General features: G+C 60.4%; 2 protein-coding genes across 2 annotated transcripts; both read right to left on the bottom strand.

The window, feature by feature from the left end:
• Positions 1-6917: 6917 nt before the first annotated feature.
• LOC120242096 (perilipin-5) lies at positions 6918-13522 on the bottom strand. Its single transcript, XM_039247612.1, has 8 exons — positions 13510-13522; positions 13169-13244; positions 12436-12631; positions 11853-11935; positions 11305-11485; positions 9715-9914; positions 8264-8380; positions 6918-8006 (listed from the first exon to the last, which is right to left on the bottom strand). Exons 2-8 carry the CDS (start codon positions 13241-13243, stop codon positions 7476-7478), a joined length of 1383 nt encoding a protein of 460 aa, XP_039103543.1. The 5' UTR covers position 13244; positions 13510-13522; the 3' UTR covers positions 6918-7475.
• Positions 13523-14805: 1283 nt separating this feature from the next.
• LRG1 (leucine rich alpha-2-glycoprotein 1) lies at positions 14806-17529 on the bottom strand. Its single transcript, XM_039247549.1, has 2 exons — positions 17498-17529; positions 14806-16377 (listed from the first exon to the last, which is right to left on the bottom strand). Exons 1-2 carry the CDS (start codon positions 17527-17529, stop codon positions 15366-15368), a joined length of 1044 nt encoding a protein of 347 aa, XP_039103480.1. The 3' UTR covers positions 14806-15365.
• Positions 17530-21594: the final 4065 nt, after the last annotated feature.

Genomic DNA, 21594 nt, shown 5'->3' with positions numbered 1-21594 from the left:
CAGGCCGGTCTGGACGGTGCCCTTGGCCATGCTCACTGCCCCTGTGACCCCACTAGCCACAGTCTCCTTGGCACCCGTGAGTGCAGACCGGGTCATGCCCAGGCCTCCCTGCACCACACCCGTAGCTGTGTCCACCACGTTGGCCATCCCGGTGGAGACGGCATCTTTGGTCTTAGTCATCTTGGAGGACACCAGGTCCTTTGTCCCAGAGGTCATCTGATAAGAAAGGACATGTGTGATCAAGAGGAGAACTGATGCACTCCACACCCCAGACTTCAGCCCGCCTGATCCCTCGCACGCCATGGGGAGAGGGACCGTCACCCAAGACTCTGCCCCTCACCTATCCCCGGACATACTTTGCTCTCATGCTGTCTGCCAGCCACAGCTTCCAGGGCCCGGGCTTCACGAGCTCTGTCATAGCGCCTAGTGGCTCCCCTGATTCAATAGATCCCCACTGTCAATGGCCGGTCCCCACACGTCCTGAAACTTTGCCAAAGTCCCTGGCCTTGGGCTCTGTGCAGGCATAGGACGACATAGTTTGTTCATCTTGCCTACTCTTCTCTTCTGGCAGATTCTGAGCCTAGTTTCCCCATTACAGGGGGAAGACCAGATTGCTCATTAAATGAAGGTATTCAGGGTGCTTGGGTGTCTCAGTCAGGTGAGCATCCGACTTCAACTCAGGTCATGATCTCTTAGTTCATGAGTTCAAGCCCCTGCATCGGGCTCCATGCTCACAGCTCAGAGCTTGGAGCTGCTTCGGATTCTGTCTCCCTCTGTCTCTGCTCCTCCCTTGCTCACACTTTGTGTGTGTGTCTTTCTCTCAAAAACAAATAAACATTTTAAAAAATGAATTGAGTTCAAGTAAGAGAGGAGAATCGACTTTGAGATAACTTCTGCAAAAGAACAGGGACAGGGATTGGGTCTGACTCCTGAGACACCGTCAACGATTTTCATCAGGCTTGGCTTTCCAGGGGGCAGTTTCTCCAGCCCCACCAAACTAACCAAGGGTGGTGGTGGTCTGAGTCGCCACTGCAGGGTTTCAGCCACGATCCTACGGTTCCCGGGCGCCGCTACCCCACCCCCACCCCGGGGACCCTGTGTGCTGTCTGCGGACATCTGGGACTCGGGGAGAGGGCGCCCCTGGCATCGAGTGAGCAGGGCCCAGGGATGCCATGCGGTCCCCTCCACCTCCCCGCCTCCCCGTGCCCCAGACGCCCCCCAGCCGAGAAGGATCTGGCTGCAAATGGCCATAATATCGAGAAGGGGGAGCCCAGAAATGTTATTCTTACCCCCCGCCCACCTGCCGCCCCAGACACTCGGGCTCTGTGCCTGCAGAGACCGGAGTTCGAATCTCAGCTCTCGGCCCCTCCTCTGCCCCTGCTGTGTGACCTGAGTCAAGCCGCATCCCGCCTCTGATCTTATGTCTGAAACCCGGTGACTGACTAATGGAGGACGGGGGTCAAGGTGCCTGAAGCACTTTGTGGGTAGTAGGTGCTCCGGCGGAGAGGAAGAGGGACCGGGAGTGGCCTTGGCTGCCCGGGTCTGCCAGAAGGGCCAGCGGCCTTCCTCACCCTTCCAGATCCTGCTGAGCTGAGGGCAGAGGGGAGTAGAGTCAGACTCCAGGGCGGGGGCCAAGGGGGGCGCCTGGGTGCCTCAGTCGGTTAAGTGGCCCACTTAGGCTCAGGTCATGATTTCAGGGTTCATGAGTTCGAGCTCCGAATCGGGCTCTGCACTGACGGTGTGGAGCCTGCTTGGGATTCTCTCTCTGTCCCTCTCTCTGCCTTTCCCCTGCTCTCGCTCTAGCTCTCTCTCAAAATAAATGAGTAAGCTTTAAAGAAACAAAAAAGACTCCAGGATAGGGGCTTAGGCTCCGTGCAGGAGTCCTAACCGGAGTGTGGCCCTCAGCCGTCACCCATCAGCCGCTCCGTTTGGCCCGGCTTTAGGGACAGGAGAGCCAGGGAGACCCCCGTTCAGCTAGGATGGAAGGCGCAGGAAGCACCCACTGTTCAGCCTCCGACTCCCCAGGTTCACCACCCGCCTTGCTGTGTGACCTTCAGCTAGTGGCTTGGCTTCTCTGTGCTTTGGCTGTTGCGCGGGCCACCCTCGCCCCCTTCCTCACGGGGCAGGTTAACCAAGAACCTGCACACAGAAGGCGCTTAGCCCTGAGCCTGACACGCAGTGAGTTGCCAGTGTTTGGGGCCAGGAAGGCAGTACCTAGTACTGCACCCATTTCACAGCTGTGGAAACAGAAGCTCAGAGGGGAGACTGTGCCTGGATCCCACAGCAGGACACACAGGGGTGTCTGCCCTCTCCTTGGCCCAGGACCCCCCTCCGAAGCCCAGGAGCGCCACCAGAAGGAGGCGGAGGCCGTCGCCTCGGGTGCACCAGCCCCTCTCACCTTATCTGGAGGCGGCAGCCATGTCTCCCCGCTGGCCGTCTGCTCCAGGCTGGTGGCTGCTGTGGGGACAGGAGCTGGTCAGGCCACCAGGAAGGGCGAGGGCCGTAGGCTGGCATCCACCGCCCCGGTGCCCGTTGCGCAATTGATGGGCACAGCCCGAAAGGTCAGGAATGTCCCAGTCGCCCCGCCAGGGACAGCAGGAGGTGACAGCAAGGGCCCCGGGGGCGGAGCCCTGCTGGGGGGCGGTTCAGGCTCCTGGCGCAGGACTTCTCTGGAGTTTTCTACGGCTGGGTGCTGGGGGCTGGACCCTCACCCCCAGGGGGCCCCAGGGAGAGGACTCCGGCCCCGCCCCGCCCCGCCCCAGCCGCAGCTGCCCGGCTGGCCTGGGTATGTGGGGCAGGAGTCAGCTGCCCGGGGCGCGGGGCCCGGAGCAAGTGCGCGTCCAGGCCCGCACTCCCCGTCGTCAGCCTGCCGCGCAAATGGAGGACGGGGAGCCCCCCGCCCCCCTCCCCCCTGCCGAGGCTATGTGACCCCAGGAAGCCAGCGCCCCTTGCTGGGAACCAGGTTGGAAACCTTCAGTGACTCGGACCCGGGCAGCACCCAGTCCTCGTCCGCGGAGCATCAGAAATGGGGTGGGAGGCAGGGGAGGGGCCATCGCAGGGAGACAGGCCGTGTTCACACCCTCGCTGTTGCCGCTTATGCTGCTTTGGGCCACTCACCTGCCCTATTCATGCCTCAGTTTCCCCCCTGGTGCCACGTGGGCATGCCAGCCTGCAGTGCTTGCTGAGATGATCCTGGACACATATGAACCCCCCGCCCACAATGACCAGAAGTCCCTGCTCGGGTATTTATTCCTGGGTCCCCCCCAGAGGCCCCCCCCACCCAGAGCTGTCCACTCACCCTGAGCCGGGGGCTGCACAGATGCACCTGCAGGGTCCGCGACCGGCCGGGCCTCTTTGGCGGAACTGTGGGCACCGGCTATCAGGTTCCGGGCAGAACTGAAGCCAGGCAGGGACCCCAAGAAGCTTCCCAGGGTCTACATGGGGCAGGGGGGAAGCGTTAGCTGGGCCAGGGACTGGGGGGCAGCACTGGGTTCCTGGATCCTCCCGAGTCTCAGTTTCCTTGCCTGGGCAATGGGCAGAGTCAGCCCGGCCCCGTAGACAGAGGAAAAGGTCACCCTCTGGGTCTCCAAAGGCCTTTTCCTTCCACGGCCCCCCATTTCACAGATGGGGAAACTGAGGCCCAGCGAGGGGACGTGACTGGCTCAAGGTCACAAGGTGGGGAAGGAGCTGAGGGCTGCTCGCGCACCCCACTCCCCCCACCCTTCAGCTTGGGACAGGAGGGGACAGTTGGTACCATGGCTCTCAGAGCCTTCCCACCCCACCCTTCCCAGGCCCTCCAGAGCCCAGTCTGTGAAGGTCACCTTCCCAAGGTTCTGGGGTCCCAGGCCCTGGCAGGGATCTCCCCCCCATGTCTCCCCTCACCTTGCCCTTGGGTTTGGGAGGATCCCGGCCTCCTTCATCTTGAGCAGACATAGTGATACTCTGAGCAGCTGGAAGGGGGCAGAGAGGGTGTGTGACCAGGGGGCTCCCGGGCCTCCCGCCCCCCGCCCCCCGCCCCGGCCACACCCCTCCGGCCCAGCCTGGCTCTGGCCCCAGTTGCTCACCTGGGGTGCCTGAGGGTCCCTCGGAGCCACAGGCGGAGCAGCTGGTGGCTGGCTCTGCTCTCGGCTTCCAGGCCTTATAGGGTCTGGGGCAGGCGCAGCCCGGCCGACAGAGGCAGGCTGCCAGCGGGGGGGGGGGGGGGGGGGGGCGGTCACGTGCAGCCCGCCCAGCCCAGCGTGGCCCCGGGCCCAGCGCCTTTCCCCTGCTCTCCTCTGCCCACGGCACGCACCCCTGCCAAGGCCGAGGGGTTTGCGGACCGTCCCACGCCCCCAAGGCACTGCCCCACATGCTGTCTCGGCTCCGGGTTCCATCCACGAAGTACGTTCAGAGCTCTGCTCTGCCGGGACTCCTTGGTCCGTTACCCTCCACGGGCCTCAGTTTCCCCTTCCAGACCCCTCACCGGGACCCACAAGGCCCTGCTTTCTCCCTGCCCTCCCCTCCTCCAGCTCTCCCCTCCCCCTTTGCTCACTCTGCTCCAGCCACACGGGACTCCTCACAGTTCCTCCAACACGCCAGGCATCGTGCTGCCCTGGGACCTTTGCACATGCTGTTCTCAATACCTGGAGAGCCCTTTCCCGCAGCGCACACCTCCCTCCCTCCCCTCCCTCAGGGCTGTTTTGCTCCCAATTGGCCTTTAAGAAATGTTTGGCCTGATGGGCCAACTCAGGACAGTTCCGAGTGTGAAGTGTGGTCAAGCACGTGACCTGTTTACCCCAGTGCCTGGTTACCCCCCAGACATTAGCTTATCACTATCCAGGCAGAGAGAGAGGAGCAGCAAGGGGATGTGTCTCTCCAGGAGGGACTTCCCTTGGCAAATTAGGGCCAAAATGCAGATGAACACAGGGTGCTGAAAGAGCAAGGGGATCCTAGGAGTGAGATGCAGGCTGGGGGGACTTGGGACAACCCAGGGTGGCTTCCTGGAGGAGGCATCCTGTGCCGGGAAGTGGCAGAGACAGGATTCAAACCCAGACCCAGAGCCTGTGTACAGAGGGGGCTTCTGTGGGTAGGGGTGCGGGCTAGCAGAGGAGCGACCGCCGTCCCCGAGATGAGACTCCTGGCTGCCCGCGCGCCCGGGACAGGGGCCCCAGCGGCGGCGTGCGGGTGGAGGTGGGGGACACCCAGCGGGTGGTTATGGCCACTGAGCTGGGAGGCGAGATGGTTCCGCCAGGTCATCTCCTCGGGGCAGGCAGTGTGCTTGCCAAACAGTTGGGGAGCAAAACGGGGATGTCTCCCCGCTTCATCCCGCCAGCCCTTCCCAAAGGTGGCGGGGGGAGGGACACCCCGGGTGTGCCACTCCCCTTCCCACGGGGCACAGCGACGGCCACAGCAAAGACAATAAAAGTGATCCCAAACACCAGAGTCAGGCCCCGCCCCCCTCTGCCCTCAGCCCTCCAGGCCTCTCACCTCCCTGGGGGAAATCCTTAGTCCTCCCCCCGCCGCGGGCCCCCATCGCCTCTCTGGCCTCCCCTCTTCCCTTTCTCCCCTTGACTCACTCTGCTCCAAAGACACGGGCCTCCTCACTGTCCCTCCAACACACTAGACCTGACGCTGCCCCAGGACCTTTGCACAGGCAGTGCCTCCTACCTGGAACGCTCCTCAGTCTTTGCTTATATGTCACCTCCTCCGAGAGGTCTTCTTGGACCCTCTTCCGCTATTAAAAAAAATACACCCCTCTTCCTACCCTCACACACTCCCCATTCCTCACTCCTGTTACGTTTTTCATCACCTACTAAAACCAAAACATAATTTCCGTCTTTTTCTCGTGTATTGTCTGCCTCTCCCACTGTATTGTAAGGTCCCAGAGGGCAGGATTCGTACCCGGTTTGCTCCCTGCCAGGCACGCGTGCTCAGCAGGTGTTGCTGGATTCAGCGAAGCGGCAGCTACTCACTACTTTCACACCCATTTCACGGAGGAGAAAACTGGCTCAGAGGAGGGAAAGAGCTTGGCCACCCAGTTACAGGCAAGGCTGAGACTCAACCCCAGGGCCTTATCTACGGCTCCGCTCTGTTCCAAGACTTACCTCGACCCATTATCTTTCTCTCCCCACTCTGCTCTTGTCAGATGGATTCCCCCACTGCCCTGCCTCCGCCTGAGCCCTCCCCTCTGCCAAAACGCCCATCCTGCGTGCCACCCTGCCCATCCGCACCAAGCCTGGCCCTCCAGGGGCCCCCAGCCTCGTCGGGGGAAGAGAAGGCAAGGTTGCCTGGGGCTGTAAGTCCAGGCAGAAGGGGCTTGGAGTCCCAAGAAGGTGAACTGTGGAGTGTCAGAGCTATCCTACTGGGGTGGAGGGAGGGAGAGCTTCCTGGAGGAGGCGGCATTGGAGCTGAGGCTAGAAGGTGAACATGTCCGGGAGATGGGTGGGCGGGCATTCCAGGTACAGGGTGGGCAAAGTCCCCAAGGCGGGGAAGTCCGCACGATTCAGGGGGAGGCGGCAATGACTGTGGAGGGTCCCGGGATGACCCCAGTTCTCCAGTGCCAGGGCCAGGAGTTTGGAGGTTTGGTCTGAGGGTGACTGGGAGCCATAGAGGTTCCTGCACAGGAGCTGGGAAGTGAATCTGGCTGGTGGGAGTAGCCCAGGCTCCCAGAACCGCCCCTGGGCCTGGTCCTAGGGAGGCCAGGGGCCACCCTGACCTCACCACATCAGACTGCGCTTTCCTCACACCCCACGCAGCCACAGGGGAGTGTCGGGGGCAGCTGTGAATTCGGGCAAAGGACGGAGGGCTCCCAAGAGACTGGCCCATGGCCCTTCCCCTACCACGGTTGGCCTGTCCTGGCCAGCACAGGTCACACCCCCCCGAGGCCCCCGCAACTCTGGAACCAACAGCCACCCCGGCCTGAACAGAGGCCACGGGCCTTTCGACAACACGAAGCACCTTTATTCTGGAGCGAGGACCCCGAAGGGCAAACCACGTGGATCTGATGCAGCTGCACCTCCTCAGGGACCTCTCACTCCAGGCTGTACAAGCAGGGGGGTGGAGGGAGGGCGCCGACTCTTCGAAACCCCAAACAGCCATTGGATAAACCGTGTTTCTGATCTGATCCGCAGATTTTTGATCTGCTTTTCTCGGGGTACAGGGATCGGGGCTACGGGCAGAGGAACCCAGCTTGGGGCCAGTGGGACCTGAATTGGGTTTCAGTCCCCATATGTCCAAGGGAAAGAGTGGGGAGCGTCTGAGATCAGTGAAGCTGGTCTGGGATTCTGAATTAGGCCCCCCGCTCCTGGGCAAGGCCACCGCGCTGTCTGTTAGTTCAAACGCTTGGCCACTAGGGGGCAGCAGGGACGTCAGAGGCAGGGCGACCTTCCCCTTGCAGCCTGTCAGTGCATATGCAGGGCCGCTAGGGGGCAGCAGGGACCCCGGGGGGCGGGGCGACCTCCCGCAGGCCGCCTGGGCCGCCGCATGGCCCCATCCGGTCAGAAGTCCAGCTCCGGCATCAGGGTGTGCTTGGGGCGGCTGGGGGGCGTGGGTTCCTCCTTGGAAATGTCGCCTGGGAGGGCTGGCCCGTCCCCGTGCTGGGCCTCCCAGGCTCTCTGCTGGGCCGGCCAGTCCAGGTGAGCCCAGCGGGGGTCGGGGCCCCCCACGACCTCGTCCACCAGAGTCTCCAGGTCGGGCGGGGGCGCGGGCCGCTCCACCAGGATGGGTGCGAAGGGCCCCACCAGCCAGGGCAGCGGCACCGCCTGCACCACCAGCTCCAGCAGCTCGTCTACACAGGCGTGGGCCCGGGCCACGCTGCCCCGGCCCTCGGCCAGGGCGGCCGCCGGCACATCCCCGAAGCGGCGGGCGTCGGCGAACGCGGACTGCAGGGCGTCCACGCTGCGCCGCACCTCGGCCACCTTCTCCTGCGCGCTGGGGGGCAGGCCCCGCACACTGGTCTCCAGCGCGTCCACTGTGCTCCGCAGCTCCCGCATCAGACTCCGGGACAGGACGAGCGTCTCCAGCTCTGCCTGCGGGGGGAGGGGAGGGGCCTCAGCGTCCCGGATGGGCGCCCACCAGGACCGGCGCCCTGCCTCAGTTTCCCCCACAGGGCGCCCCGTAGACCTGTGCCACCTCCCTGCCGGCGTCGCCACGGACACTGCAGACAGCGGACGTCAGCACTTGGGTGGGGACCGCTGGAGCGCGCCCCCGCCCCCGCCCCTGGAGAGATCCAGCAGGACCCTCACGCCCCCGCGCGCCCCCGCGCACCCCCTCGCCGCCACCCTACCTGGCTCCGGCGCCGGCCGTTTTCTGGGGAGCGCTGGCTCCAATCCTCCCAAAGCTGGTGCACCTTCCCCGGGCGCGCGGGGGCAGTGGGCGTGGCCCCGCACTGCATGAGGTTGATCTGAGGGGACAGGGACCGGTGGTAGTTTGGGGGCTCGGGGCCGGGATCTGGTCTCGATAAACACGTAGAGAACACCGTCTTCTCTGAACCCTCCCCACCCGCCGATCCAGCCTGCGCATCCTCCCCTCTGCTCCGGGCCGGCCCCGCGACCCCTGGCTCCCCGGACGCTCAGACTCCCTTCCGCCATGCTGGTCGGCCGGCTAGGTACACGCCTCGCCCACCCCACACCCCTGCCTGGCTCATTCCAGGTTTTCAGGGTGGACGTCTCCCTCTCCAGGAAGTCTTCCCTTCTTGCCTCTGGCTGGGAAGATTCCACGGCGCCTGATATGTTTTCCATCCTGACCTTCTGCGTTATGAGCGTCCTGAGGGGCCACTGTACCTTCGGTGCCCAGGACGGGACAGGTGTTGGAGGACAAAGAGAAACTGTGGCCCGTCTGTCCCCTGGAATATTATTCAGCCTTAAAAAGGAAGGACATTCTGACCCCTGACCTTGAGGACATTGTGCTCAGGGATAGAAACCGACTCGGGTGCTCAGCGGCGTCCTCTGGTGGCCGCTCTGGGGAGGGCAGCCTGGGGTCCCGGATGGAGCTGGGGGGACCAGGGGCAGTTTGGGGGGCTGGACCTGGGGGTGAGGAAGGGGAGCTGTGGGCGGAGCTGGCACCCTGGCTGATGTGCCCGTTGTGGGTGCAGAGAAGCGGGGAGCCGAGGGCTGCTCCTGACCCCCTAGAAGAACGCAGGGGAGGGTTGGGGGCTGTGAACTTGTCAAGCTCAGTCAAGCGGGAGCTCCCGTGGGGCGCCTGGGGGGCTCAGTAGGTTAAGCTCTGACTCGGGCTCAGGTCATGATCTGGTCTGTGAGTTCGAGCCCTGCATGGGGCTCTGTGCTGACCGTGCGGAGCCTGCTTGGGATTCTCCCCTGCTCATGCTCTCTCTCTCTCTCTCAAATTAAATTTAAAAAAAAAAAAAAAAAAAAGTGGGAGCTCCCGTGTTCCCTAGGGGCAGGGAGGGACAGACAGTGAGGGAAGAGGCTAGAACCTAAGAGCTGGGGTGGATCAGGATTGGAGGCAGGCAAACAAGGGGAGGGGTTCCTGGTCTTCTTTCCGAAGTACTTTGCCTATAAATTCCAGCGCCTACTTCCTCTGCTCCCCCGCAGCCCCTGCCGGTGTCCCCAGGCTGAACCTGGACCCCCCGAGCCTCCCCAGCCCCGTGTCGCCTCTCTGGCCCAGCCTTGAGCACCCGGGGCTGGAGGCGGCCGAGGCCCGCTCTGCCTCCCGCTTCGGAGCAGCCCTCGCTTACTGGCCCGCATGGCGCGGCGGCAGCGGACAGACGGATCTCACCAGCTCCAGTGTCTCCTGCAGCTGCGCCAGCGTGTCCTGGGCGTGGTGTTTCTTCTGCCTCAGTTTCCCCAGAGAGTGTTCATACGCCAGGTGGCGGAGCCGCGCTGACAGGGAGCCCAGGCGCACGAAGTAGCCCTGTTGCCTCCTCTGCTCCTCCACGGAGCCCACTTCCGGGCCCTCAGCCTCGGCTGCCAGGGCCGCTGGGGGGCGGGACGGGGGAGGGGTCAGCGTGGCGGCGCCTCCACGCCCGCGTGGACGAGCCCACGGGCTCCCAAATATATAGTTTTCCTTTGCTAACAGCAACCCATTTAACCTTCCCCAAACCCTAAGACGTAGCACTATTATTAACCCCATTTACAGATGGGGAACACTGAGGCAAAGGGCGATGAAGCCCCACTGCGTGCAAGAGGCAGACCTGGGATTCCAGCCCTTCTATGAGATGGTCTGCTCAGAATATACTACAGGGGGCGCTGCGTGGCTCAGTTTGCAGAAGCGGCCGACTCTTGACTGGCTCAGGTCATGAGCTCACGGTTTGTGAGTTCGATTCCCACATCCAGCTCTGTGCTGATGGTGAGAACCCTGCTTGGGAGTCTCTTTCTCGGTCTCTCTGCCCCTCCCCCATCCTCCCTCCCTCCCTCTCTCTCAAAATAAACTAAAAAATCCTTAAAAGAGAGGGTATACTACAAGTGCTTGGCACACAGTAGGTGCTTCATAAATGCCCCAGAGCCTTTCTGCAGAGGAGGGAGTGCCTCGACATGTTCTTCTAGTCCCCGTAAGGAGGGGGTTGAGAAGTCAGATCATCTCCGGGGTCAAAAACAAGATGCCAAAAATTGGAGAATGGTGGTTTTTTTGTTTTGCCTTTTTTTTTTTTTTTTAATTTTTGAGACAGAGAGAGACAGAGCACGCGTGGGGGCGGGGCAGAGAGAGGGAGACACAGAATCTGAAACAGGCTCCAGGCCCTGAGCTGTCAGCACAGAGCCCAGTGCGGGGCTCAAACCCACAAACCGTGAGATCATGACCTGAGCTGAAGTTGGACGCTTAACTGACTGAGCCCCCCAGGCGCTCCTTGTTTTGCTTTTTAAAGATTTTATTGTGTTACGTAATCTCTACCCCCGAGGTGTGGCTCCAACTTGCAAACTCAAGATCAAGAGTCACATGCTCCCCTGACGGGCCCGCCAGGTGCCCTGTGAGAATGGTGGGTGTGAGGGAACCGTATAAGGGGGCAGGTGCCGTTCAGCCCAAGTGCTTAGGTTTTGAGGACCAGCCACAGATCAGGATCCGCAGGGTGAGATCCGATTGTAAAATGCACACGATGAATTAAAGCATTTTAAAGGCATTGCCTAGGCCTGTATTACAATCAAGAGGGCCACCAGTTTGAGACCGTGGCCGTCGAGTCTGTAAGCCCCGTGCAGCCTTAGGGTCTGCGTGGTCAGGGGGCGGTGGGAGTGCAGGGGCGCTCAGGCCTGGGCTCTAGCTCCTGTGTGTTTCCTGTTGAACTGCTGTGTGGCCCTGGGCAAGTCCGGGGCCTCTCTGATGGGGAACCTCTGGGGATGGGGGGGGAGGGGGGGGCAGTGGGCGGGCCGGCCTCACCGAGCTCGTCCTCAGTCATGGGCAGGAAGTGGTCCACCAGCTCCTCGGACTTGCCCAGCACGACATCCACGGCGTGGCTCACGGAGCGCTTCAGGTCCACGCTCCAGCGGCGGCTCTGCCGGGCCAGGCCCACCACGCCCGTCATGCTGCTGGCCACCGTGTCCTTGGCCGAGGTCACCACCTGATGGGAGGGGTCCCTTTCCAGGCATTGGCTCCCTTCCCTTCCCCCAGCTCCTTGGGGCTGGGTGTCCAGGGTCCCTGGCCCTTCCTGGCGCTGGGCCTCAACTTCCCCTCTATAACACGGAGGAAAGGGAAAGTTCTCCCTCACAGGGTCCTTGAAGGGGCTACCAGCACCCACCAAGGTTACTGAGCACATGGTAAGTGCTCAGTAAACTCGGGTGCTGATTATATGAATCTGGCTGGCGTTTTCGGAGTTGGGCCCAAACGGCACTCAGCCCCGGTCTGGCTGATGCAGGCGTCCGGGCGGGTCCCAGAGGACGACGCCTCGCTCCCTCCCACCCCGAGCCCCCTCTGGGTCCCCGCGGTACCATCTCTGGAGGTTGCTGGAGAAACGGCAACTTCTCCTCCAGCTTGTCCAGGCCCCTGCAGGCGAGGCTGTTCACGGTGGCCACTGGGGGGAGGGAGGCGGGGAGTGAGGGAGAGAGACTCGGGGAGAGGCCTGGGCCACCCTGGGAGGGGCGGGGGGGACCCTGAGGCTGTGGGTGGGCCACCAGGCCGGGCCCCACCTCCACTGCCCTCTCGGCCTCAGCTCTGCCGCCCGGCTGCTGCCAGCACCAAGGTGACTCCTCGCCCGTGGCCGGCTCAGACGCCCCAGCGGGCAGGCTCAAGGTCACGCACACCAGCTGAGGAGGAGGAGGGGCGAGCCTTGAGCTGAGACCCTGAGGTGACCCCCTTCCTTGGTCAGATGGAGGCCAAGGGTCTGTGTCCCCGGCCCCCCGTCAGGTTGGACCCCTCTGCTCATCACAGGAGTCCAGGGAGAGGTGGGCGCAGGTAGGTCAGGCCACCAACCGTGGGAGGACATGGGGACACAGACGAGGGCGCCCCAGCAGACAGCTGAGGGCGGAGGTCCGGGACATGGAACCTCAGGACGCGGGGACGCGGGGGACTCACGCTGGGGCTGCAGGTGACTGAGCAGCGGCTGGGCGCGGTCCAGGGCGCAGGCGGTCAGGCCACATACGCAGTGCTCGGCCAGGCGGCAGGCGGAGCCCAGCAGCGGGTGCCTGTCCTTGGCGGCACTGTAAGCCTCCGAGACCGCAGTGCACGTGGTCCTGACCAGGGGCAGAGCCACCACGCGCTGCACCACGTTCTGCGGGGAGAGGTGGCCTCAGAGGGGCCCCAGGGGGTGTGGGCAGCTGAGCCGGCCCTCCGTCTGCTGCCCTTCTCTGGGCTGGGGACCAGGAGCGAAGGAGGGGGCCGGGGGACTGCACACTTAACTTGGGGCTTCAGCCTCCCCATCTGTAAAATGGGTTTCTAGAGCTGGGAGAGTCAAGGAGCCAGCGTGCGTGGAGTGCTTGGAACGGGGACCGGAGCAGAGCGTGTGCTGTGATCTCTGTCATTTGTGCATCTGCTGTTGAGAGTGCCCAGACGGTGGGCACAGAGACGGAGACAGGCAGGGACCCCGAGGTGGGGGAGGGGAGCGGGTGTGGCTGCAGACATGCTCCCCGCCCCGGGCGTCCCTGCGGCCGTCTGGGAAATGGGTAAGATGTGCCGTCCACCCCCGCACACACACACACAAGGTCCAGCAAGGATAAGCATGGGAGGGAGTCCCCGGTCTGACACTGTCCCAGGTGGGACGGCCCCCCTCTCCCTGTGCCCCTGCTCCGTGGGCGGGGCAGCCCCTCACCTGCCTGTCCTGATCCCACAGGCTGGTTCTGGGGGGCTGAGCAGTCTCATCTTCTGACATGCCGGCTGCAGACATCCTGAGGGGCAGGGCCGGGTGAGAGGGGCTTCCACACACCCCCTGCCCGTGGCCAAGTGTGGTTCCCTCTTTGAGCATCAGTTTCCTCAAAACAGAGTTATGATCGTACCCAACCTCACAGCTCATGAGGGACATGGACAGTGCATGCATGGGGCTCTCCACACACTGGGTGCGCACGGAGGGCCTCCGGCAAGGTGGGGACATTGTAGGGGTTCAAAGCATGGGCTCTGGAAACAGAAAGACTTGGGTTCAAATCCTGCCATTACCTGCTGTGTGACTTTGGGCAAGTGCCTTCACCTCTCTGAGCTCTTTCCTCTTCTGCAAAGGAGAAGAGGTCCCTCTTGCCCCTGGGCACCCCCCAACACATCCCCACCATCACCCCCCAACAGAACTGCACAAGCAGCCCCCTGCAGGTCGTAGCTTCGGAATAAACCTTCCCAATAAGCCTACAGTCTGACAGGGAAACTGAGGCACCCAGAGGTGAGGTCCATGCTCTTTCCACGACCACACATCTAAGCAGGCTCAGAGTGGGGAGTTCGACCCGGGACTCCCCGCTCGAAGTTCTTCCCTTCTCCCCACGCTGTGCCTTCAGAGCCCTGGTCGCAGCCCAAGTGGGTCCTGAACTTTAGCCAACTGGGCCAAGGGTCTCTGCCACCTGCTCCAGCCCTTCACCCCCCTCCCCTCTCACGCCGCTGGATCCTCTCCGGCCCGCCCGATCAGGAGCCCCTACCCTGCGGGGCTCTCCGGGACGCCCCCCACTCCGCACTCACCCGGGCGTGCGCAGCCACAGCCCCCCGAGAGTCGCTGCCCACCCCAGACTCCCGCCCCAGGCTCCGCCCACCGCGCGCCCCGCCCGCCTTATAGCCTCTCTCGGGGGCGGGGCCTTAGGTACTGGCCAATGGGGAGAGGCCGTGCGGAGGCGTGCCCCGGGGGCGGGGCTCCAGCTCACCCACACCACCTCCCCGCCTCCCCGGCCTTCTCTGGGGTCCCGGCTGGGGTCCCGGCGCGGCTGTTGTCATAGTAACTTGGGGACGCTGGATGTCCCCGTATTGGACTTCTGTTGGCCAGGTTTGGCCACCTGTCACCCTGCCGTTGCCGCGAAGACAGTGGAGGATGATCACGGCCCCCACCACCTCACCAAACAGTGACCTTGAGCAAGTCTTCAGGGTGTTTTTATTTCGAAAAATCTGCCCTTGAACTCAGCCAGGATTCAGGCCGGCCCATTCCCTTGGATCTCCATTTTACAGATGAGCAAACTGAGGGATCCAATTCAAACCCCTCTCTGCCAGACTCCAGGCCCCTCTCTGGCTGTCATTATCAGGCCCGGAATGACCGCCAGGGACCATCCTTCCTGGGAGCTGAAAACACTGGGCATGCCCCCCAAACACCCAGGGGTCCCCCAAATCCGACCCGGGCTCCAGCATGCCCAGCACTGGGTCAGCAGGCGGCTCAAAGCAGCCTGCCCTGGGCGGCTCTCCCTCTGGAGACCTGAAGCAATCTGGTTTAATTTAAACCTTCCCCAGGACACAAGCTGTGGCAGGAATCCACCAGTAAAATGACACTCCGGGCAACGGTCAGGGTTTTATTTGCAGTTAAGTCTTGAATTGAGGGGGAGGGGAGAGGAGGAGCCACAAGCTCTCAGATCCCAGCTGCAATCCCTTACCCTCCTCCTTCCTTCTGGAGACCTAGGAAGTCGACTTAGGGGATGCTTGGGGCACAGTGACTTCCAGTTCACCCAGTTCCTTTCCACAGTTATTTATTAACCCCTCGGCTCTGGCCCCAAACTGGGTGACGCTGGCTACAAGGCAACCCAGCCCCAGGTCCTGCATCCAGAGAGGCCCTCAAAGCGGGGGAGACAGAGCTAGACACAGACAACCCCAGCGCGGCCAGGGCTGAGCCAGAGGGAGGCCGAGCAGGCTGTGGCGCCTGGAGACCAAGAGATCTGGAAAACAGGGAAAGGAGTTCTCGGAAGAGGGTACAGGGAGCCCAGAGAGCCCAAGGTGTCTGGGGAAGCTGGGCCCAGGTGGGCCCATCCGCCAGCTCCGGAAAGCTGAAGGTGAGTTCTCTTGCCAAGTAGCGGGCAGTGTGCTCCCAGCCCTGTGTCCCCAGCCCGGCCCCAGGCTCAGTGGGACCCGGCCGCTGCCAGAAGCATCTGGCCCTTCAAGGCTTCAGGCCCAGCGCAGCGCGTTTCATTCTGAGAGAACATCTTGTGTCTGTTGGCCTCAAGCCACCCACAGAGGTCTTCCAGGTCCCGGTCACAGATCCAGGGGTTTCCAGAGATGTCGAAGCCGTCCTTCATGTCCCGGGTGGGCCGCCCCAGGGAAGTCCAGAGCCCCTTGGGCACGCCGGTGAGCAGGTTGCTGGAGAGGTCCAGCATGTCCAGCTGCCGCAGCGGCCGGAAGGCGCCGGCCTCCACGGTGGCCAGCTCATTGTCATTCAGGAAGAGGTAGCGAAGGTCCGGCTGGGGCGCCAGGAGCGCCTCCCCCAGCACCTGCAGTCTGTTGCCTTCCAGATGCAGCCTTTCGAGCTGCAGGGGGCCTTTCAGGAGGTCTGGGGGCAAAGCCTTCAGCTGGTTACTGCTGAGGTCAAGGACGCGCAGGGAGGTGACGTTGGCTAAGAGCCCCGGGGGCAGGGTCTGGAGGTGGTTTTCCGAGAGGTCCAGATGCCGTAGGGCTTTCAGACCCCGCAGCCACGACGGCTCCAGGCCCTCCAGCCGGTTTTCCTTCAGCACCAGGGTGTGGAGAGCGGCCAAGGCCCCGAAGAGGCCGGGGGGCAGGCGGCTCAGGGCGTTGCGGGTCAGGTCCAGCACCTCCAGCTGCGGCGCGGGCACCAGAAACTTGGGCGGGAGGCTCTCCAGCCGGTTGGTGGAGAGGTGCAGTTCCTGGAGGCGAGTGAGGCCCCGGAGGGTGTCCTCGCGCAGCCGCGTGAGGTTGAAAAACTCCACCACCAGGTAGACCGTGTCGGCCGGGAAGCGGTGGGGGATTTGGGCGGGGGGGTGGCAGGAGACAGAGCTGCCGTTGACGGAATGGGACACCAAGCAGGCGGCGGGTTTGGGGGTGACCTCGTGGGCTGAGGCCATAGACAGCAGCAGCAGGAAGAGCGTTCTAGAAAGCCGAGAGCTTGGGCCTCTGGGGCTGCAGACAACGACAGAAGATACACCCAGCTTGGTGAAAACGTCCCTGGAATCAGCCGCCTAGTTCTGCATCCCCAGGGACCGGGCCACCTCATTGGTCCCCAGGACCAGTGCAGTCACGGCCTGCTCCTCTCCTGGCTGCGCCCCCCCCCCCCCCGCCCACAGCTGCCAGAGGTAGGTAGAATTCTAACTCTCTGAAAACTGCGTTTGCCAGTCTGACCCATAAATGTCACCCCTCCCCATTGCCAGCCTAACCCCAACAGGTTGTTCATTATTTAGTCAAATTTGCTAATTCCTTCTGCTCTCGCTTGTTTTCTGGGTCATTTCTTATCTCCCCGGCTCCCTATTTTGAAGGCAGAGGCAGCGAACTCCTACGTGTCCTGCAAAGCCCCAGCTCCGATGCTCCCCTTTCCATGAAGCTTTCTCTGACTTTCCCAAGTTTTCCCCTCTGGGGGATCCTCCTCTTTCTGTCCAGTCCTGGTCAAACAAGGTTAGGCTTGCTCGAGGGCTACCCAGGGCTCCAAAGGGAACTCTGAACACGGAAGGTGCATCTGCTCTGTGTAGATAGGAGCAGGCATTTGGCCTTGGGGTGGGGTGGTTTATAGGCGGCGCCATAATCCTTCAAGGGAGGGGCTCCTGCTGCTCCGGTCCCTCCAGCGGGCCTCTGATAGGGTGCTGCTCGGGAGGCGTCGATGGGTCCCCAACTCTCTGTCTGGGCCTCAGAGCACCTGGGACGCTCTAGTGAGTGTGTGAGAGTGAGTCTGTCCGCAGTTAGAATCTGTTCCAGCCTGGGGCGCCTGGGTGGCTTAGTCGGTTAAGCGTCTGACTTTCGCTTAGGTCATGATCTCGCGGTTCGTGGGTTCGAGCCCCCCGCATCGGGCTCTGTGCTGACTGCCAGCTCAGAGCCTGGAGCCTGTTTCAGTCTGTGACTCCCTCTCTCTCTGACCCTCCTCTGCTCACGCTGTCTCTCTCTCTCTCTCTCTCCTAGAAATAAATAAAACATTAAAAAAAAAAAAAGAATCTGTTCCAACCTGTGCGTCTACATCTCGCGCTGTGGCTTCTGTGCTGGATGGAACTTTCTAGTATCCAGTTCTGCTCCCCATGGGCAGGGGTGGACTCACCTGAGCTTTCGCGCTGGCCTCCAAGAAGACATGATGGCCTCTCTCATTTCCATCTGGGTTCGCTTAGCCTGGTGGGGAGCCTTATACCTGCTGGACTGGGGGCAGGACCGCCCACCACAGGGAAGTCCTCACGCACATCTGGTTCCCGTTAGTGTCTGGACCCGATCCACGCAGGGGGAAGGGAGTGGTCAGGATTGCAAAATTGCTTCCTGGCACAGGGAGCCCCGCAGGGGAGCTGCCTGCCCCCTTCTCTGCCTTCTTCTACCTGGTTTTTCATCCCCCTGATTGCTGCTTTTGGGGGGTGGGTACCCCAGAGTCTCTGGGGCTGAATCCTCACTTTCCCCAATCCAGGAATCAAGGGTCAAGTTTGCAAGGCTCCATTCTGGGGGCGGGGGATGGGCAGGGACAGCTCTTTAAGCAAGAGATACTCTTTGCAATAAATTTGAGGAATCAGGAATTTCAATGGAGGGAACAAAGAGTACTTGCCTTGAATTCATGACATATTGTAGACTTTTTTTTTTAATGAAACAATTTCTGTTTTTTTTTTCCTAGCAAGAGAGAGCATGCAGGCAGGAGTGAGGAGAGAGAGAGAGTCCCAAGTAGGCTCCACACTCATCACAGAGCCTGACGCAGGGGTCAATTCCACAACTGTGAGATCATGACCTGAGTTGAAATCAAGAGTCAGACGTTTACTGACTGAGCCCTCCCAGACACCCCCAAGTGAAATAATTTCTAAAAAATAGAATTAAAAACGGGGCGCCTGGGTGGCTTAGTCGGTTAAGCGTCCGACTTTCGCTTAGGTCATGATCTCGCGGTTCGTGGGTTCCAGCCCCGCGTCGGGCTCTGTGCTGACTGCCAGCTCAGAGCCTGGAGCCTGTTTCAGTCTGTGACTCCCTCTCTCTCTGACCCTCCCCTGCTCACGCTGTCTCTCTCTCTCTCTCTCTCTCTCTATCCTAGAAATAAATAAAAAAACATTAAAAAAAAAATAGAATTAAAAAGTGAGTGATGTCAAAAGTCTCCACAGTCTTTGGACAATGGCTGGGGAGGGAATAAACTGCTCTAACTCCCAGCTCTATGGAAACTGCTTTGTTTGTGATCTTAGGTGAGCAGCTTACCCTTTCTTGGCCTCAGTTTCCATATCTGTAAAGTGGAACTCAGTTTCCAAGGGCCCTTCTGTTCTTTCTATCTTCATCTGAAGCTAATGTGCTATTTGTTTTGGGTCTCCCTCATTCCCTAATAAATGCAACCGGAAGCTACAAATTTCCCTTTGAGAACTGCTTTGGCTGCATCTCATGGGTTCAGCTATTCAGTGCTTTCATTCTTGTTGGGTTCAAAACATTCAGGCGTGATGTGTTAACTTTACATGCACCCAGGACTTCCATCACTCCTGGCCATGGCCCAATCCCTCCCCAGCCCAATCTCTGAAGAGTTTTGTCTCTGTCAAGCCGTGAGAATGAATATGAGTTCTGTCCTGTGGGCACAGAGGTTCAGAGAGGCGTGTGCAGGCTGACCGTGACAGGCGTAAAGAAAGATGAGTGAATATCGTCATGAATACACAGACACGGGTACAACACAGAGGCACAGACAAAGCAGGACAGAATTGCCCCGTTGAGATGGACGCACCAAAACAGACATGCGCAAAAAAAGCAAAGGACCTGAAGAACAGTTTCCTGGGAAAGACATACCTTCGGCCAACAGGTATTTGAAAGGTGCTCAGCCTCACTCATCCGCAGGGAAATGCAAATCAAAACCGCAATGAGATACCACCTCTCACCTGTCAGAATGGCTATTATCAAAAGACAGAAGGGGCGCCTGGGTGGCTCAGTCAGTTTAGTGTCTGACTTTGGCTCAGGTCATGATCTGTGGGTTCGAGCCCAGTGTCAGGCTCTGTGCTGACAGCTGGGAGCGTGGAGGCTGCTTAGGATTCTGTGTCTCCCTCTCTCTGCTCCTCCTTTGCTTGTGCTCTCTCTCAACAATAAACACTAAAAAACATTTTTAAATAGAAAACTAGAGGGGCGCCTGGGTGGCTCAGTCGGTTAAGCATCCAACTTTGGTTCAGGTCATGATCTCACGATTCGTGGGTTCCAGCCCCGCGTCGGGCTCTGTGCTGACAGCTCAGAGCCTGGAGCCTGTTTCAGATTCTGTATCTCCCTCTCTCTCTGACCCTCCCCTGCTCATGCTGTCTCTATCAGTCTCTCTCAGAAATAAATAAAACATTAAAAAATTTTTAAATAGAAAACTAGAAACAGAGTAGGATGGTGGCTTTCAGGCGCTGGGGGTGCAGGAAATGGGGGGATGTTGGCCTAAGGGTACAGATACTTCCAGGAGCTGTAATGTACAGCCTGGTGACTATAGTTAACACTACTGTATTATGTACTTGAAAATGGCTAAGAGAGTAGATCTTCTTCTTCTTCTTTTTTTTTTTTAACATTTTTATTTATTTCTAGGAGAGAGAGAGACAGCGTGAGCAGGGTCAGAGAGAGAGGGAGATACAGACTCTGAAACAGGCTCCAGGCTCTGAGCTGGCAGTCAGCACAGAGCCTGACGCGGGGCTCGAACCCGCGAACCGCGAGATCATGACCTAAGTGAAAGTCGGACGCTTAACCGACTAAGCCACCCAGACACCCCTCTTCTTCTTTTTTTTTTTAATTTTATTTGTTTTGAGAGAGTAGGGGAGGGGCAGAGAGAGGGAGAGAGAATCCCAAGTAGGCTCTGCGCTGTCAGTGCACAGCCAAGTCAGGGGCTCAGAACCCACGACCATGGGCTCATGACCTGAGCTGAAATCCAGAGTTGGACGCTTACCAGACTGAGCCACACCGGGCGTGAGTAGATCTTAAATGTTCCCATTGTACACAGACACACAGACACACACAAGTACGTGAAGTAATGGATGTGTTAACCTCACTGTGGTAATCATGGTACAACACTGGCACATATCAAATCACTGAGTTGCACATCTAAAACTTACACACTGTACATCAAACCTCTCCCAGTAAAGCTGAAGAAATAGACACACGCCGCTCGCGGGGAGCCCGGGGATGTCATCCTCGTGTGTTGCGTTTGTTTACTATGCTAACAGTCTCCTCCGGGGCCAACGGGGAGCCAGACCTGTCTTGCCCACTGCTCCGTTCCCAGAACCCAGCACACGGGAGGCACTTCATGGGAAGTGGGTGGGAAGGAAGGGGTGTGAACTGCAAAGGCCAAATGCTACGGGGATCTATCTCTTAAAGTGCAGTCAGAGCCCACCCCCCACTTAAAACCTTCGATGGTTCCCTGTCCCACTTACAATAAACTCCATCAGGCTGGGGGAGGAGGGTGGGGAGTTAATGTTTAATGGAGATGGGATTTTAGTTTGGAAAGATGCAAAGGTTCTGGAGATGGATGGTGGGGATGGGTGCCTAACAATGTGAACAGACTTCATGCCACCGAACTGTGCGCTTAAGACATTTTAATGTTTATTTTTGAGAGAGAGAGAGAGAGACAGAGCATAAGCAGGGAAAGGCCAGAGCGAGAGGGAGACAGACTCTGAAACAGGCTCCAGACTCTGAGCTGGCAGCACGGAGCCCGATGCGGGTCTGGAACCCACGTTCCTTCAGGTCACGACCTGAGCTGAAGTCGGACGCTTAACCGACTGAGCCCCCCAGGCGCCCCCTGAACTGCGAGCTTTCAAATGCTTCCAATGGTGCATCTGAATTCATGTGGATGTATGTGGATGTTACCACAATAAAAAACTTTTTTACCCTCCTCAGCTCTGCGGCCCTGGCCGCCCGGAGCCCGGACGTTCCTCTCACTCATCTGCACCTGCTCCTGCCCCTCCCCGCCCCTCCCCTCCCCTCCCGGTGCTGCTGTGGGCCACCGTGGCCGCCTCACCCCCCTCCAAGTGTGTTCCCACGTCCCCACACTGCCCCCTCTGCCTGCACACCTGCTTTCTCACTCGTCACATCTCAGCTCTTGTCACCTCGACAGGCGCTCCTTGCCCACCCCCAGGGCGCGCCACACAGTCACCCCCTACCTGGCACATCATCTGTGGTTTTCCTCACTGCACACATCACTCCTTCAAATCCAGCCCATATTTGCCAGCGCAGGGCCGGTGTCCC

The sequence above is a fragment of the Hyaena hyaena genome, unplaced genomic scaffold (assembly GCF_003009895.1).
Source record: "Hyaena hyaena isolate Hyena2069 unplaced genomic scaffold, ASM300989v1 scaffold_296, whole genome shotgun sequence".
NCBI classification, from domain to species: domain Eukaryota; kingdom Metazoa; phylum Chordata; class Mammalia; order Carnivora; family Hyaenidae; genus Hyaena; species Hyaena hyaena.
Note: the sequence above shows the minus strand (reverse complement) of the source record. Positions and strands in the feature narration are given on the sequence as shown.